The sequence below is a fragment of the Carlito syrichta genome, unplaced genomic scaffold, assembly GCF_000164805.1.
Source record: "Carlito syrichta isolate Samal-C Ts95f unplaced genomic scaffold, Tarsius_syrichta-2.0.1 Scaffold315803, whole genome shotgun sequence".
Lineage (NCBI taxonomy): Eukaryota > Metazoa > Chordata > Mammalia > Primates > Tarsiidae > Carlito > Carlito syrichta.
The window spans coordinates 550,765-570,179 of NW_007259899.1; the positions used below are offsets into that span (position 1 = coordinate 550,765).

The window sequence follows — 19,415 nt, forward strand, 5'->3', positions numbered from 1 at the left end:
ATAAATAAAAAATTATCCGGGCATGGTAGTGCACGCCTGTAGTTCCAGCTATTTGGAAGGCTGAGGCAGAAGGATCGCCAGAGCCTAGGAGGTCGAGGCTGCAGTGGCCGGGAGTGGCCACTGCACTGCAGTCTGGTTGACAGAGTGAGACTCCAACTCAAAAAAAAAAAAAAATTATCATAATGAATACTAGATTCATCAAATGACTGTTTTGTACTCATAATGGTCAGAATACAGTTTTTCATCTGATAATGTAGTGAATGACAGTAACAGTTTTCTGATGTTAAATCACTCTGGCAACCCTAACATAAACTCAACTTGAGCTGTATTTGATTTTCTCATGATTATTTCATAGTGACTTCAGGTGAAATTGGCCTCTGAATCTTCCTTTCCCATTTTGTCCTTGTCTGGCTTTGGCTCTCATAAAATGAGTTAAGATATGTTTCTTCTGTTTCCATTCACTGGAAAAAAAGATAAGATGAGAACAATCTGTTCTTTGACAGAACTTATGCATAAACCACCTGTTGCCTTTTTTATTTGCTTGTTTGGTGAGGAGACTGATTCAATGTTGCCATGCTACTTTACATATACCAGGGTTGCCCCGTATACATGTTTTCAGAGGTATTCGCCATAATCAGAAGTGTCTGGATGCGGACGGTAACCACTTCAAGCACCTCTTGTAATTACAGAAGTCAAACATGACTTATATTCATCTTTCAACAGTTTTTTTTTTTTTTTTGAGTTGGAGTCTCACTCTGTCACCCAGACTGGAGTGCAGTGGCACGCTCCCGGCCACCGCAGCCTCGACCTGCTGGGCTCCGGCGACCCTTCCACCTCAGCCTTCCAAGTAGCTGGAACTACAGGTGCGTGCTACCAGGCCCGGCTAATTTTTTGATTTATTGTAGAGATGAGGTCTTGCCAAGTTGCCCAGGTGGGTCTCGAACCCGTGGGTTCAGGCAATCCACTCACCTCAGCCTCCCAAAGCGTGGGATTACAGGCTGAGTCACTGAGCTTGGCTTTTTAACAGTTTTAATAGTTTTTTTTCCTTTCTTAAAAGGTGTATACATTTTTTGGCACTGTGTGTGTGTGTGTGTGTGTGTGTGTGTGTGTGTAAAGAGAGAGAGAGAACACTTTTGTCCACGTTCCTACTTATAACTTCTACAGCCCGTGACACAGCTTTCTGTTGTAACCCTGGCTGTGATGAACAGGTCTCAGGAAACAGAATCTCTCTGGCTTCCTCTTGCTCTTCTTTCACCTGCTCTAAGGCAGGATTTTTTGCCCTTCTTTCACCTGCTCCAAGGCAGGATTTTATACACACACACACACACACACACACACACACACATATATACATATATCTATTATTATAAAGATGTGGGGTATAATTCAGGGTTAGGTACACAAACATTGATTATGCAGGTACCCTTGTTGATGAGGTATGCCCCTCCCTCCCCTAGCAATTTCCCTCAACTGCCAATCCCACCTCTCCTCCTCTGCCAGTTTCCCATTACTGTCAAACACTTTCTTATAGTATTATAATTGTTCAACGTCCGCTTATGAGTGAGAACATATGGTACTCTGTTCTTTGTTTTTGTGATAGATCACTAAGTATGATCGACTCCAAATCCATCCAAGTTGCTGCGAAGTCCATGTATTTGTCCTTCTTTATGGCTGCATAATATTCCACTGTGTATACGTAATCTTCTAATCTTCCACTACCTTTCTGACTGTGGAGGCAGACACAGTGGCTCACGCCTAGAATCCCAGCACTTTGGGAGGCCAAGGCGAGAGGACTGCCTGAGCTCAGGGACTGTAGACCAGCCTGAGCCACATGGTGAGACGTCACCTCTACAATAAATCAAAAAGTTAGTCAGGCGTGGTGGTGCCTATACTTCCAGCTACTTGGAAGGCTGAGGCGTGGTGGTGCCTATACTTCCAGCTTCTTGGAAGGCTGAGGCAGAAGGATCACCTGAGCCCAGCAGGTTGAGGCTGCGGTGGCCATGAACATGCCACTGCACTCCAACCTGGGCAGAGAATGAGACTCCAACTCAAAAAAAAAAAGGATCCTCCCCAGGGAGAGTCTGGCCCTATACTCTGGGGGAAGAAAGGCTGACATCAGGAAACTGCCATAAAAACCCAAGAAGGCTGGGTCTGGAGTTTTTCCAGATGGCTCCTGGAGGGTGGTGGGCCAGCGGGGCCTGGAAGCTCTGTGCCTCTCCCCCATACCTCACCCTGTGCATCTCTTCAGCCGTATCCTTCGTAGTATCCTTCATAATACACCAGTAAATGGAAGTGTTTCCCTGAATTCTGTGAGCTGCTCCAGTAAATGAACCAAACCCAAAAAGGGGGTTGTGGAAACTGGACTTGAAGCCAGTTGGTCAGGAGTTCTAGAGGGCCACACTTGCAGAAGGGGGGATTCCAGGGACTGAGCCTTCAGCCTGTGGGATGTGACACTATCTAGGTACTGAATCGGAGGACACCAGCTGGTGTCTGCGGCTTGGTATGTAGGGAAAACCCCCCACACACTGGGTCACAGAAGTTTTCTTGCATGTTGATGATCGTGGTGGTGGTTTGAGTGTTTTCTCCAAATACAGGTTTTTGTATTTTTGAGCCGGAGTCTCACTGTCACCCAAGCTGGAGTGTGGTGACACAGCCACCTCAGCCTCGACCGGCTGGGCTCAGGCAATCCTTCCGTCTCAGCCTTCCAAGTAGTTGGAACTACAGATACACGCTACCGCGCCTGGCTAATTTTTTGATTTATTGTAGAGATGAGGGCTCACCAAGTTGCCCAGGCTGGTCTCGAACCTGTGGGCTCAGGCAATCCTCTCACATCAGCCTCCCAAAGTGCTGGGATTACAGGTGTGAGCCACTGCGCCTGGTCCAAATACATGTTTTTAATGGATATGGATCAATTTAATTCTTTCTCTAATTTCTTGAGTTATACACTTAGCTTACACATTTCCAGCATTTCTTCTATGCTAACACAAGCACTCAAGCTTACACATTTCCAATCTGAAATTACCTTGCTTTGAAGCTGAGGCATTTTCCACTGGGAGCTCATTGTCATGGACCCTTTTCTTTGGAACAGGCACTGGAGGGCAGCTTCCAAGGCCCCATGGGCCCCTATGATTAAGATCTTCTTGCCATCTAAGTTGACATCTATCAAGCAATTGAAAATTCAAAATTATAATCAAAACTTATGCTGGGGGCGGTGGCTCATGCCTGCAATCCCAGCATATTGGGAGGCCAAAATGGAAGGACTGCTTGAGCTCAGGATTTCAAGACCAGCCTGGGCAACATGAGCCCTTGTCTCTGCAAAAAAGTAAAAAAGTTAGCTGGGTGTCGTGGCATACTCCTGTAATCCCAGCTACTCAGGAGGTGAGGTAGGAGGATCACCTCAGCCTAGCAGGTCAAAGCAGCAATCGCCATGATCATGCAACTGCACTCCAGCCTGGGTGACAGAGTGAGAATCCCACTCCAAAAATTAATAATAATAGTAATAATAATAATAAAGTAGGTTAATCATTCATCCTTACCAATTTCTCTTTTAAATTATAACACACTCAACCTTATTAGAAAAATGTTCCAGTTGTTCACTTGTCCCTCCCAAAAGAATAGATGAGAATATTAAAGAAAATCAGCATGAAATATCACTACCAGCTGGGCTCGGTGGCTCAGCCTGTAATCCCGCGCCTTTGGGAGGCTGAGGTGAGTGGACTGCCTGAGCCCGTGGGTTCGAGACCCGCCTGGGCAGCGAGACCTCATCTCTACAATAAATCAAAAAATCAGCCGGGCGTGGTAGCGCATGTCTGTAATTCCGGCTACTCGGAAGGCTGAGGCGGAAGGATCGCCGGAGCCCAGCAGGTCGAGGCTGCGGTGGCCGGAAGCGGCCACTGCACTCCAGTGACAGAGTGAGACTCCAACTCAAAAAAAAAAAAAAAAAAAAGAAATATCATTACCTTGTTTCAATTAGAACTTTGCAGAAACAAATTTTTATTAAAAAATAATGTCGCCGGGCGCGGTGGCTCATGCCTGTAATCCCAGCACTTTGGGAAGCAGAGGCAAGAGGACTACCTGAGCCCATGTGTTTAAGACCAGCTTGGGCAACTTGGCGAGACCTCGTCTCTACAATAAATCAAAAAACTAGCCCAGCATGGTGGTGCATGCCTATGGTTCCAGCTAATTGATATATTATAGAGACAAGGTCTTGCTAAGTTGCCCAGGCTGGTCTTGAACCCCTGTATTCAGACAGCTACTTGGAAGGCCGAGGTGGAAGGATCACCTGAGCCCAGTAGTTCAAGGTTGTGGTGGCCATGAACATGCCACTGCACTCCAGTCTGGGCAACAGTGAGACTCCGACTCAAACAATAAATAAAAAAATTTTTTAAAATAATGTCAATACCGATAAATAGAAAGCAGCAGCCTTTCTGAAGGCGCATCCTACCTGATTTTTCAAGAAGTTCAAGTACAGCTTTGGCAACAGGTGAAACAAAGCATTCGTGGGCGTCTCCACGCACCAGCTTCCCCAGGTTTATGTCTGTTACTCTAAATCAGAAACAAGGGAACAGGTAAGTCAAAGCCCAGTCACCAATCACATATATGAAATTCACATGGATTTTTTTTTTAAGGGAGGGGAGAGACAGGGTCTTGTTCTGTTGCCCAGGCTAGTCTTGAACTCTGGGCCTCAAGCAATCCTCCTGCCTCAGTCTCCCAAAGCATTGGGATTACAGGTATGGCCACATGCTTGGCTAATTCACATGTATTAATCTCAAATAACATCCTAGTCGCCAGGCGCAGTGGCTCAAGCCTGTAATCCCAGGCTTTGGGAGGTGGAGGTGAGAGGTTTGCCTGAGCTCAGGGGTTCAAGACCAACCTGAGCAACATGGTGAGACCTCATCTCTACAATAAATCAAAAAAAAATTAGCCAGGCATGGGGGCACATGCCTGTGGTTCCAGCTACTTGGAAGGCTGAGATGGAAGGATCACCTGAGCCCAGCAGGTCAAGGCTGCGGTGGCTGTGAGTGTGCCACTGCACTCCAGCCTGGGTGACAGAGTGAGACTCCGATTAAAAAAAAAACCAACATTCCAGTCATTGTTTGATAGATCGAACACATTAACTATGAACTAAAAAGGGGGCAGGCAGTAATGCCCATTAACCTCTTAAATCAGCCCCTCAGGAAATTTCAGTCTGATCCCTACTTCGAGTGTTCTGGTTCTGCCCATACACCAGGACAACCCAAGACTATGGAGGGCTTCACCTCACAACTTCAGAGAGAATCTTTCAACCGACTACAGTGGAACGCCACCCCTGGAACTATGCAACATCGTACCCCTACAGTCCCTGAAACCCAGAACCAATCCTACAAACCTGGAGTGACCCAGTAAGACCTGAGATTCAAAGGTCTGATCCCTCCTGACCTCAGCACTTATCTCCTTGGGAAATCAGGAGAATGAGTGACCACACATTTTAGATGGGTTCTGTGCCCTTACCCATTCAAATCTAGGACAAAACTTTCCATAACAATCTAGCCTAAACTGACATTGTCAATAAGGTTAGTAATAGTAACAAAATGGAGATATTCAGATAAGTTTACATAATTCTCTTATGAAAGCCTTGAAACTATGTCCTGGTTCAGGTTCTGAACATTCTCTCATTGATAGGGCTTCCTCTCCCGTTACAGTTAGTCAACTATAGGACTAGAGATTTTCTTTATTTTTCTTTTTTTGAGTTGGATTCTCACTCTGTTGCCCAAGCTGGAGTGCAGTGGCACACTCACAGCCACCGCAGCCTCAACCTCCTGGACTCAGCCTTCCAAGCAGTTGGAATTACAGGTATGCGCCACCACACCTGGCTAATTTATTTTATTTTATTTTATTGTAGAGATGAGCCCTCGCCAAGTTGCCTGGGCTGGTCTCAAACCCATGGGCTCAAGCAATCCTCTCACTTCAGCCTTCCAAAGTGTTGAGATTATAGGCATGAGCCACTGCACCCGGCAAGACTGGAGATTTTCATGACAACTCTTCACTCTGTATTTGGGTCTACTCCAAGTCACAATTAAAGCCTAGCATGAAAGATACCTGGATGTCTTAGGGAGGTGGTAGCCTCTCAATCCAACCCTAAAGCAGGGGTCCCCAACTCCCAGGCCATGGACCAGTACCAGTCAATGGCCTGTTAGAAGCCTGGCTGCACAGCAGGAGGTGAGCAGCAGGCTAGTGAGTGAAGCTTCATCTGTACTGACAACTGCTCCCCATCGCTCCCATCACCATCTGAGCTCTGCCTCCTGTCACATAGGTGGCAGCATTCGATTATCATAGGAGCAGGAACCCTATTGTGAACTGTGCATGCGAGGATCTAGGTTGTGCATCCCCTATGAGAATCTAATGCCTGATGATCTGAGGTGGAGCTCAGCGGTGATGCTAGTGCTGGGGAGCAGCTGCAAATACAGATCAACATTAGCAGTGACTCTGCAGAGGCCACAATACGTCAATTGTTCACAGACTCGTATATCAAAACCCTACCCATGAGTGGTAAGTGAGTTGATGTACTTCAATTTTACAGTTGCATCTGGTGGCAGCTTTTTTTTTTTTTTTGAGTTGGAGTCTCACTCTGTCGCCCAGACTGGAGTGCAGTGGCTGCTCCCGGCCACCGCAGCCTCTACTTGCTGGGCTCCGGCGATCCTTCCGCCTCAGCCATCCGAGTAGCTGGAACTACAGGTGCGTGCTACCACGCCTGGCTAATTTTTTTTTATTTATTGTAGAGATGAGGTCTCGCCAAGTTGCCCGGGCGGGTCTCGAACCCGTGGGCTCAGGCAATCCACTTACCTCGGCCTCCCAAAGCACGGGGATTACAGGCTGAGCCACCGAGCCCGGCCTTGGTGGCAGGTTTTAAATCAGAATCAGACACTTATTTTAGTCTGTGCTTGGTCCACCCATTATTTTATTTACCACTCCATCCGCACCTCTTTTTTTAAAGTGAGATATACTATTATTTCATTACTATTACAGTGAAATAATAATAGAAATAAAGTGTGCAATAAATGTTATGCACTTGCATTATCCTGAAACCATCTCCCCTCGCACCCCATCCATGGAAAAAATGTCTTCCACGAAACTGGTCCTGAATGCCAAAAAGGTGGGGATCACTGCCCTAAAGGATACACTAGCTGGATGCAGTGGCTCACGACTGTAATCCCAGCACTATGGGAGGCGGAGGCAAGAAGATTGCCTGAGTTCAGGGGTTTGAGACCAGCCTGAGCAACATGGTGTGACCTCATCTCTACAATGAATCAAAAAATTAGCCGGGCATGGTGGCACATGTCTGGGTTCCAGCTACTTGGAAGGCTGAGACAAGATTACCTGAGCCCAACAGGCCGAGGCTGCATTGGCATTGAGTGTGCCACTGTACTTCGACCTGGGCAACAGAGTGAGACTTCGATTCAAAAAGAAAAAAAAAGGGCCTGGAATCCCACGCCTTTGGGAGACTGAGGTGAGTGGATTGCCTGAGCCCGCCGGTTCGAGACCCGCCCGGGCAACTTGGCAAGACCTCATCTCCACAATAAATCAAAAATTAGCCAGGCGTGGTAGCGCGCACCTGTAGTTCCAGCTACTTGGAAGGCTGAGGCGGATGGATCGCTGGAGCCCAGCAGGTCGAAGCTGCCACTGCACTCTAGTCTGGGCGACAGAGTGAGACTCCAGCTCAAAAAAAAAAAAGAAAAAGAAAAAAAAGGATACACTAGACCAAGAATCTGATTTCATAAATTTGCTCATAACCTTATAACTCTGTAATACATTGTGTTCTTTATGTTCACAGTATGAAATACTTCCTTTATTTCCATGTAGGAAAATGAGGTTTTTAATCTTCAGAAAATATGCTGACCCCACTGCAGATGGGCAATATTCTTTGTTCTAGGAAACCTGTGTCACACCATGACGTGAATCAGAGTCCCATGACGTGAATCAGAGTCACATGCAACATCTGAGCATGTGATAGTTAAGATTTCCCACTCAAGTGTAAAATAAAGCCTTGTATCATTAAGAAAAGTATTTGTGGCTGGGTGCAGTGGCTCACATCTGTAATCCCAGTACTTTGGGAGGCCGAGGTGAGAGGACTGCCCGAGTTCAGGGGTTTGAGACCAGCCTGGACATCCTGGTGAGACTCATCTCTACAATAAATCAAAAAAATTCCAGCCTGGGCAACTTGGCGAGACCTTGTTTCTACAATAAATCAAAAAAATTAACTGGGCGTGGTGGCATTGCACTCCAGCCTGAGCGACAGAGTGAGACTCCAACTCAAAAAAAAGAAAGAAAAGTATTTCCTGTAGTTCCAGCTACTTGGAAGGCTGAGGCGGAAGGATCACCTGAGCCCGGCGGGTCGAGGCCGCGGTGGCCCTGAGTGTGCCACTGCCCTCTAGCCTAGGCAACAGAGTGAGACTCCAACTAAATAAAAAAAAAGTCGTCGTTCTGTTGTTCTCAACCAGCTAGGACTAAGGGGGAATTATGGTTCAGCTAGGGCATCAGGTTTCTAGGTTGTTCCCTCCGGTCTGGTAGAATTACCAAGAAAAAACTCTTAGGAAGGCTGGCCAAGCTCTGTACAGGAAACTATTGCATGAGTACAACGGGCTAGGTGCAGTAGCTCACTCCTGTAAGCCCAGCTGCTCAAGAGGTTAAAGACAGAGGACTGTTTGAAGTTGCCGTTGAAGACCAGTCTGGGCACACAGCAAGACCCCATCTCCACAAAACATAGTAATAAAAAAAGGAGCCGACCATGGCGACCTGCGCCTGTAATTCCACTATTTGGGAGGATGAGGTTGGAGGATAATTGGAGTCTAGGAGTTCAAGGTTACCATGAGCTATGATCACACCACTGCACTCCATCCTTGATGACAAAGCAATACTCTGTCTTTATAAATAAACAAATAAACAAGTTGGTAGAGATTATTTCCAAAATGGCACCCAAGCAGTATAAAAGGGCTACTGTTATTTTCTAAAATATGCAACTTTCATAACTGTAAAAGTCCTCAAATTCCTGGAATATTTAAAATGATTTTTTATCTCCTAATATACTGATATAGTTGACACAAACAGAAAGAATTTATAAAAAAAAATCACAGTAGAAAAAGTGAGTTAGCAATAAAGGCTATTTGTTTACATCTTCTTACCCATCCACATCCTTTTCTGGTTTCAAGGCATTAAGGATTTTGTTGCTAAATGACTTCTCAGAAATCTGAAGGGCCAGACCATGTACTCTGATGTCTTCATTAATCTTCAAGATTTCATCTATAATCTTGAGAGAAAACCAAACAAAGCCAAAAAACACACAAAAATTAGGTGCATGGAAAGTAGGACCCAGCAAAAGAAGCTATCAGCAAACAAAACAAAACAAAACAAAAAATTGACTCATGAAAATGCATCTGTTACTGTTTTTATTTTTTACTACTTGCTGAAGACTCAGTGTAAAGCACCACAAGAAGCCCATTTTTTCTTTTCATCATGTTTATAAAACTCAAAAAGTAAAAGAGCTTGGCTGAATTTTTTAGTGACTTCTCCATCTATTGCTCTACTCTGAGCCAGAAACAAAAACAAAAACCCAGCCCAGCAGCTATTAAGGTTTAGACAGACAAAAGACAATGCTCTTTCAACAATCATATGTGAAGCCAAACACACCGCCAGTTTTCAGGGAGGGCAGGAAGCCTGAATCCCACGCGTCCAACCCAGCTCAGCCTATGTATGTGTACGCTTCCAGCACAATGTGTTCAGCAGAGCTTACTAATCACAAGTCCAAGAAGTCACAGAGGCCCTCAGATTCTCTGGACCTAAATGACACAGAGGAACCCTACCTAAAGGCTTATGTTAGAAAAGCACACATAGCTTCTTTTGAATGGAAACACTAAGATACTCCATTATTTATGAAAAAGGCCAAAGTACAGTTTGGGAAGCTAAGGCATCATAGTTAACAAATGTCCAGGTATTTCTCTAAAGAAGCAACACGTTGTCCTTTCTTAGCTTATCTCTATTTTATGCCAGGAGATAAGATCCTGATTCATTTCACTTAAAAATGTTTGTTCATATGTAAGAGGATACTAGCCAGTGCATTCAGATCTCACCCTGAGGAAGTATTGGCTTACTATTTTTGTTTTATCACCTAGAAAAAAATCACAGCCGGGTTCGGTGGCTCAGCCTGTAATCTCACGCCTTTGGGAGGCTGAGGTGAGTGGATTGCTTGAGCCCGCGGGTTCGCAACCTGCCTGGGCAACTTGGCGAGACCTCATCTCTACAATAAATCAAAATGAGCCGGGCGTGGTAGTGCGCACCTATAGTTCCAGCTACTTGGAAGGCTGAGGCGGAAGGATCACCAATGCCCAGTAGGTCGAGGCTGTGGCGGCTGGGAGCAGCCACTGCACTCCAGTCTGGGGGACAAAGTGAGACTCCAACTCAAAAAAAAAAAAAAAGAAAAGAAAAGAAAAGAAAAAAATCACTATGGAATTATTACCTGGCAAGGGGAAAAAAGCTATTTAACCCCTGGGCTCAAGTAATCCTCTTGCCTCTGCCTCCCAAACTGCTGGGGTTACAGGTGGGAGCTATCGCTCTCAGCCAAGATCCTATTTGCTTTCTTTTTTTTTTGAGTCGGAGTCTTACTCTGTCACCCAGGCTGGAGTGTAGTGGCACCCTTCCAAGGTGATCCATTCGCTGGAATTACAGGGGGATGCCACCATGCCTGACTAATTTTTTGATTTATTGTAGAAACAAAGGCTCACCAAGTTCCCCAGGATGATCTCAAACCCCTGGGTTCAGGCAATCCTCTCGTCACTGCCTCCCAAAGTGCTGGGATTGCCAGCATGAGCCACCATGCCCAGCTGCCATCAACTTTCTTAGATTGTACATATAATCGAGATGATACAGTATTTGTCTTTCTGTGTCTAGCTTATTATACTTAATATGTTGTTCTCCAGGTTCACTCATGTTGCTGCAAATGACAGGATTTCATTGTGCATATAGACCACATTTTCTCTATCCATCCATCCACTAATGGGCACTTAGATTGATTCCATCTCTTGGCTATTATGAATAGTGCTGTAATAAACCTAGGGGTGCAGATGTCTTTCAATATACTTGTTATGGTTCTTTTGGATATGTACCCAGTAGTGGGAATTGCTGGGTCATATGGCAGTTCTAGAATCTTCATCTGCTTTTTTTTTTTTGAGTTGGAGTCTCACGCTGTCACCCAGACTGGAGTGCAGTGGCCGCTCCTGGCCACCGCAGCCTCGACCTGCTGGGCTCCAGCGATCCTTCCACCTCTGCCTTCCAGGTAACTGGAACTACAGGTGCACACTACCACGCCCAGCTAATTTTTTGATTTATTGTAGCGATGAGGTCTCGCCAAGTTGTCCAGGCGGGTCTCAAACCTGTGGGCTCAGGCAATCCACTCACCTTGGCCTCCCAAAGCACGGGATTGCAGGCTGAGCTACCGAGCCCGGCTTCATCTGCTTTCTATAATGGCTGTACTAATCTATAGTCCCACCAAAAGTGTGTAAGGGTTCCCCTTTCTTCATGAGCTGATAGCTCATCATAGTTTTGACGTGCATTTCTCTGATGTTGAGTATTTTGTTAAATATGTGCCGGTCATTTATATGTCTTCTTTTGGGAAATGTCTATTCAAGTCTTTTGCCCAATTTTAATTGGATGATTGATTGATGGATTGCTATTGAGCTGTCTGAAGTCCTTATATATTTTTGGACATTAACCCCTGGTTGGATGCATAGTTTGTGAACTTTTTCTCCCAATGTGTAGATTATCTCTTTACTTTATTGATTGTTTTCTTTGCTGTGTAGAAGCTTTTTAGCTTGATGTAGTCCCATTTGTCTATTTTTGCTTTTATTGCCTTTCAAAGAGTATGTTGAAAGATGTCTGGGCTGGGCACGATGGCTCAAGCCTGTAATCCCAGCACTTTGGGAGGTAGAGGTGAGAAGACTGCCTGAGTCCAGGGGTTTGAGACCAACCTGGGCAACTTGGCAAGACCTCATCTCTACAATAAATCAAAAAATTAGCCAGGCATGGTGGCACATGCCTATAGTTCCAGCTACTTGGAAGGCTGAGGCGGAAGGATCACCTGAGCCCAGCAGGTCGAGGCTGTGGTGGCCATGAGCATGCCACTGCACTCCAGTCTGGGCCACTGAGTGAGACTCTGACTCAAAAAAGATTAAAAAAAAAAAAAAAGACGTCTGCACTCCCAGGTTTATTACAGCTCTATTCACAATAGCCAAGAGATGGAATCAATCTAAGTGCCCATTAATGGACGAATGGATAGAGAAAATGTGGTCTATATGCACAATGGGATGAAATACTATCATTTGCAGCATCATTAGTGAACCTGCAGGACATTATATTAAGTGTAATAAGCCAGACACAGAACGACAAATACGGTATCATCTCAATTGTATGTGTGATCTAAGAAAGTTGATTGCAGCTGGACACGGTGGCTCATGCCTGCAATCCCAGCACTTTGAGAGGCAGAGACGAGAGGATTACCTGAGGCCAGGGGGGGAAATTGGCGAGCCTTTGTCTCTATAATAAATCAAAAAACTAGCCAGGCGTGGGGTTGCCCCTCTGTAATTCTGGCTATTTGGAAGGCTGAGGCAGAAGGATCACCTGGGCCCAGCAGGTTGAGGCTGCCATGGCCGTGGGCGTACCACTGCACTCCAGCCTAGACGAACAAAGACTCCGGCTCAAAAAAAAAAAAAAAAAAAAAAAAAAGAAAAGAGGATCTTGGCCAGTGCAGTGGCTCATGCCTGTAACCCCAGTACATTGAGAGGCAGAAGCAAGAGGATTGCCTGAGCCCAAGGAATTGAGACCAATCCGGGCAACTTGACGAGACTTTGTCTCTATAATAAATCAAAAAATCAGCTGGGCATGGTGGCACGCACGTGCCTGTAGTTCCAGCCTCTTGGAAGCCTGAGGCAGAAGGATCCCTGAGCCCAGCAGGTCGAGGCTGCGGTGGCTGTGCGTGTGCCACTGTACTCCAGCCTGGGCAAGATTGAGACTTCGACTCAAAAAAAGGCAAAAAACCGTCTTTCTGACTCTCAGGAGGACCGCACATCTTGTGGGTAGAGCCTTCTCCTTATTGCAATAGTCCCTTTACCTACCTTGGAATAATGTTTTACTAAGTTGCAATTTCTTTCTCCTTTTTTTTTGGTCAGGGTCTCACTCTGTCACCCAAGCTACAGTGACACGATCATAGCTCACCACAGCCTCAAACTCCTAGGTTCAGGCGATCCTTCCAAGTAGCTGGGACTCCAGGCACACACCACCATGCCCAGTTAATTTTTTGTCTTTTGGAGAGATGAGCCATGTTGCCTGGGCTGGTCTCGAATTTGTGGGCTCAAGCAATTCTCCTGCCTCAGCCTCCCAAAGTGCTGGGGTTACAGACATGAGCCACCATTCCCAGACCCAATTTATTTATTTATTTATTTTTCGAGTTGGAGTCTCACTGTTGCCCCAGCTGTAGTGCAGTGTGGCACGTTCACAGCCACCCCAGCATTGACCTATTGGGCTCAGGCGATCCTTCCGTCTCAGACTTCCAAGTAACTGGAACTACAAGTGTGGCACCATGTCCAGCTAATTTTTTGATTTACTGTAGAGATGAGATCTCACCGAGTTGCCCGGGCTGTTCTTAAACCCGAGAGCTTAAGCAATCTCCTCACCTTAGCCTCCCAAAGTGCTGGGATTACTGGCTTGAGCTATCACACCCGGCCCCAATCTATTTCTTATTTGACACTGGCTAGGTCGTGGATGTGACTGGTAGAGCTGAACTGCCATCTTGAACTAAGAAATAGCAAAACAACAGTGGCAGAGCCGAGGGACAGAAGGAGCCCGAATTTCTATGCCCTGGTGACACCACCAGCCAAGGATTAGAAACTTCCAAACTTTATTCACGTACTGGAAAAACAGACTCCTGTGTTATTTAAGACTCTGTTAGTTGACATTTTCTATCCTATGAAGCCAGTTGGAAGAAAAGCAGGCATCAGAGGGACCCAGCCCTGGTATGGGGACCTATGACTTGAGGCCCAATCTCCTCATTTCTGCACTGGGGTGGGGAGGTTGTGGCTGCTTCTCCCAGGTTTGAGATGACGCTTGGGGAGGTTGTCACAGAAGCAACTAGATCATGTGAGCAGCAGTGAAAGAATCTATGACTATTTTTTAACAGCTGTCCCAAAACGTCAAGGAAGGACTCACAGCCGTTATTCTAAAAAGACTCTGAAGATCACCTCAACCTGTTCCTTTATTTTATGGCTACTATGACTCAGACAAACCAAAGAACAGCTCGAGGTCAAACAACCTGTCAGGTTGGGGCAAGAGGAACCGGTTCCCCAGACACCCACAGCCCGACAATTTCCACTAGAAGACACTGTCCCTACCGCTGAGGAAACAACTCTGATCACCAAGTCTTCAGTAGAAACATACAAATCACAAGGGACAAAAAGATGAAGAAGCATCTACACTGAGGGAATAAAAGGAGGGACTCACTGGACATAGTGGTTCACCCCTGTAATCCTAGCACTTTGGGAGGCGGGAGAACTGCCTGAGCCCATGGTTCGAGACCAGCCTGGGCAATTTGGCGAGACTTGTTCTTTACAACAAATCAAGAAATATTAGTTGGGCATGGTGGTGCAAGTCCATAGTTCCAGCTACTTGAAAGGCTGAGGCAGAAGGATCACCTGAGCCCAGCAGGTTGAGGCTGCGGTGGCCATGAACATGCCACTGCACTCCGGTCTGGGCGACAAGAGTGAGACTCCAACTAAAAAAAAAAAGGGGAGGGCATGGGAGACTCGTTCCTCTAAAAACTCAGCCACAGCCGGGCTCTGTGGCTCAGCCTGTAATCCCATGCCTTTGGGAGGCTGAAGTGAGTGGATTGCCTGAGCCCGCGGGTTCGAGACCCGCCTGGGCAGCGAGACCTCATCTCTACAATAAATCAAAAAATCAGCCAGGCGTGGTAGCGCATGCCTGTAATTCCAGCTACGCGGAAGGCTGAGGAGGAAGGATCGCCGGAGCCCAGCACTCCAGTCTGGGTGACAGAGTGAGACTCCAACTCAAAAAAAAAAAACTCAGCCACAAGAAAAGGCTGGATTTGGATGGGATCAGTGGTTCAGCCTGTAATCCCAGCACTTTGGGAGGCCAAGGCCGGAGGATTGCCTGAGCCCACGGGTTCAAGACCAGCCCACGCAATATGGCAAGACCTCGACTCTACCACAAATAAAAAAAATTAGCCGGACGTGATAGCGCATGCCTGTAGCTCAGGCTGAGGTGGAAGGATCGCCAGAACCCAGCAGGTCAATGCTGGGGTGGCCGTGAGTATGCCACTGTACTCCAGCCTGGGCAACAGAGTGAGATTTCAACTAAAAAAAAAGGCTGGATTTGTTCCAGACACAACTAAGAGGTGTCAACAGGCCTATTAAGTCTAAAGAAGACAGGGTTGAAGTGCTCTGAGATTACCTCCTCTTCACCGCTGTCGGGAGGAAGGCAAATGTGGGTGATGTTCAGACCAGCCTGAAAAGGGAACACAAGGTCATCTGTCACTATAAGAGAACACGCTGTAAAAAATTATAATGAATTCTTTAAAAATCAAAATGAATTTTAAAAAAAAATCAAAAATCCTCACCTCCTCAGCCAAATTCTGGTTGACTTCCTGCATCAAGTTGTCATCACCTACCTTAGGAGGGGGAGGAAGAAAGAGAATTAAAATATCGTGAAAAGGCACAAAACACAATAGAAACCAATTTTGTGATTACAGATGACCTGAATACAAAGGCGACGTGGAAAATGTGGAAAATAATCCTACTGCTTAGGAATAGGGACTAATGGCCAGTATTTATGAGCATATTAATTTCTCAGGAGGATTGCTTAAGCCCAGGAGTTCAAGACCAGCCTAGGCAACATAACCAGACCTTGTCTCTACAAAAATTCAAAAAATTAGCCAGGCATGGTAGCACACACTTGCAGTCTCAGGTACTTGGAAGGCTAAGGCTGAAGGATTGCCTGAGTCTAGGAGGCCAAGGCTGCGGTGAGCTGTGATCATACTACTGAACTTCAGCCTGGGTGACAGAGTAAGACAGTGACTCACAAAAAGAAAAAAAATATTTTCTCAGGCTTTCAACTTATGTTGCTTTTTTTAAAAAAGTAGTATTTCTCAGGAGATAAGACACACATAGTAACACAGTCAACTTCCTTCTCTAAATGAGGACACCAAAGATAGGAATGTAAACAGTTTTTCCCTTAGGTGGAAAGCCAAGGAGTCAGTACGTTCCCAGAAGTTTAAGCTCCTCCTTTAATTTTCTTTGTTTTTTTCTTTTTTTTTTTTTTTTTGAGTATGAGTCACACTCTGTCACCCAGGCTGGAGTGCAGTGGCACACTCATGGCCACTGCAGCCTTGACCTGCTGGGCTCAGGCAATCCTTCCGCTTCAGCCTTCCAAGTAGCTGGAACCGCAGGCACACACCACCACACCCAGCTAATTTTTTGATTTATTGTAGAGGTGAGGTCTCACCATGTTGCTCAGGCTGGTCTCAAACTCCTGAGTTCAGGCAATTCTCTGGCCTCTGCTTTCCAAAGTGCTGGAATTACAGACGTGAGCCACCGTGTCCAGCTTGTTTTCTATTTAAACATTTTTAAAAAAATTTTAATTCTTTGTAAAGACAGGGTCTGGAATTCCAAGCCTCAACTGATCCTCCTGCTTAGGCCTCTCACAGTACAGAAGTTATAGGATGAGTCCAGGCACAGGGGGTCACACCTGTCAGGCACTTTGAGAGGCAGAGGCAAGAGGACTATCTGAGCCCAGGGATTCGAGACCACTATGGGCAACTTGGTGAGACCTCGTCTCTACAATAAATCAAAAAATTAGCTGGGTGTGGTGGTGTGCACCTCTGGTTACAGCCACTTTGAAGGCTGAGGCAGAAGGATGGCCTGAGCCCAGTAGGTTGAGGCTGCAGTAGCCATGAGCGTACCACTGCATTCTAGCCTGGGCAATAGAGTGAAACTCTTCCTCAAAAACAATGGTAATAATAACAGGCCAGGCACAGTGGCTCATGCCTACAAGCCCAGCACTTTGGGAGGCTGAGGTGAGAGGATTGCTTGAGCTCTTGGGTTCAAGACGAGTTTGGGCAACTTGGCGAGACCTCATCTCTACAATAAATCAAACAATTAGCTGGGTGTGGTGGCACATGCCTGTAGTTCCAGCTACCTGGAAGGCTGAGGCAGAAGGATCTCCTGAACCCAGCAGGTCGAGGCTGCAGTGGCCATGAATGTGCTACTAGCCTGGGTAACAGAGTGAGACTACAACTCAAAACAATAATAATAATAATAATAAAATTACCAGGTGAGCTACTGTGCCCAGCCTCTAACTAGCTTTCTTTGCAAGATGTGGATAAGTACACCCTGAAGAACGGAATAACTTGAGCACAGTATCACAATCTTGAGACCCAAGCACCAATCGATGGAACTGGAGGCTGCTAGTTTGATAGTGTAAGCATGCGCCAAACCCACAATAGCCGCCCATCAGTCAGCTGTGTCAGCTTACAGGCTTGGCTCACCACCCAATTTCTCGGCACCTGCCATCACACAAGTGTGCCAATCAGGATGGCAGCCAATGCCAACTGCAGCTCAGACCCAGGGACTACAGCCAAGAGATGTGGGTGGCATGCAGAGTTCTTTTGGCAGAGTAATGGCTTTTGGCCCATCAAGTTCATGGTGGGCTTTGAAAGACACACCTGTCATCCATGGAAACAAAGGCGAACTTGTTCCCATCACCTTCAAATCATATTTGGTAAGCATTTATGAGCACATGTGGACAACAATACATCCTGTGGAGTGCAAATCACATGAGCACTACCCTGACTTCTGAAAGCCACCCACACCCCAAAGAAAAAGACTCACAGAAGACAGGTTCTGAGCTGCACTTAACCTGTGACCCTGAAGCTGCAAATAACCAGAGAAAGGGGAAACGACAGCATTGCCAACTAGCCCTCTCTTCTTTGACAAGCAATGCAGCTGGTCTTTTATAGAATTATTTTCTAAATTCAAAGGCATGGGTGGGGCACAATGGCTCCTGGCTTTAATCTTAGCACTTTGGGAGCCTAAGACAGGAGAATGGCTTGAGCCCAGGAGTTCAAGACCAGCCTGGACAACATAATGAGATCTCGTCTGTACAAAAAACACAAAATTAGCCGAGCATGGTGGTGCATGCCTATAGTCCCAATTACTCAAGAAGCTGAGACAGAAGGATCATCTGAGCCCAGAAGGTAGAGGCTGCAGTGAGCAGGGATCGAGCCTGGGCAACAGAGTGAGAGCCTATCCCAGAAAAAAAAAAAGGGAGGGATTGGCAGTAGTGGGAAACTGCCAGGGGAGGTGGGGGGGACACACCTCATCAATGCCCTGCATAATGAACATTTGTATACCTAACCCTGAATTGGGCCCCATATCTTTAAAATTAAAAATTTTTTTTTAAAAAAGGGAGCAGGGGCTCAGCCCATAATTCCAGCATTTTGGGAGGTAAAGGCAAGAGGAATGCCTGAGCCCAGGGGTTCGAGACCACACTAGGCAAGATGGCAAGATCTCATCACTACAATAAAATCAAAAAATTAACTGGGCGGGTGGTGCACAAACTCTGGTTCCAGCTACTTGAAAGGCTAAGGCAGAAGGATCAACCAAGCCCAGCAGGTTGAGGCTGCAGTGGCCATGAGCCTGCCAGTGCACTCCAGCCTGGGTGACAGAATAAGACACTGACTTCAAAAAAAGAGAAAGGCATCCTAAAATAGTAGAACTGAACCTCGTTCTCAGCTTACCTGAATAATAGCAAGAACAGGTTTAAAGGCAGGGTTTTTTTCTTGCAGTAAGCTCAGAACTTCTTTTGAATTCTGAATGACTTCTCTACAATGAGAAAGAAACACAACATATTCATTTCTTGGTTAGTGAGTAGAAAGGATTGAAATAACATGTATCCTCAGAAAGTTCATTGCCTTAAGTGAAAAGAATTAGACAACAGAAGAGCAAGCTCTAAGCATATAGCATGGAAGGATGGGGAGGGCAAGAGTGACATCAGGAAACACCGATTCAGTGTAAAATGCACAGCTCAATTTTTTTTTTTTAGTTGGAGTCTCACTCCGTCACCCAGGCTGGAGTGCAGTGGCAAGCTCACAGCCACCCCAGCGTCAGCCTGCTAGGCTCTGGTGATCCTTCTGCCTCAGCCTTCCAAATAGCCGGAACTACAGGTGCACGCTACCACACCTGGCTAACTTATTTATTTATTTATTTATTGTAGAGATGAGGGCTCGTCAAGTTCCCAGGCTGGTCTCGAACCCTCAGGCTCAGGCAATCCATTCACCTTGGCCTCCCAAAGTGCTGGGATTACAGGCTGAGCCACCGAGCCCA

General features: G+C 46.2%; 1 protein-coding gene across 1 annotated transcript in view; it reads right to left on the reverse strand.

Moving 5' to 3' along the window:
* MTHFD1L (methylenetetrahydrofolate dehydrogenase (NADP+ dependent) 1 like) overlaps positions 1-18,916 on the reverse strand; it is a 147,013-nt gene extending 128,097 nt beyond the window's left edge. Inside the window, exons 1-6 of the mRNA XM_021706589.1 lie at positions 18,830-18,916; positions 15,653-15,703; positions 15,487-15,540; positions 9,159-9,283; positions 4,445-4,545; positions 3,023-3,159 (exon numbers count right to left, since the gene is read on the reverse strand). Of these exons, the coding sequence (XP_021562264.1) occupies positions 3,023-3,159; positions 4,445-4,545; positions 9,159-9,283; positions 15,487-15,540; positions 15,653-15,685 (450 nt within the window). The 5' untranslated portion in view covers positions 15,686-15,703; positions 18,830-18,916. The remainder of the gene's footprint in view (positions 1-3,022; positions 3,160-4,444; positions 4,546-9,158; positions 9,284-15,486; positions 15,541-15,652; positions 15,704-18,829) is intronic.
* Between the last annotated feature and the right edge of the window lie 499 nt (positions 18,917-19,415).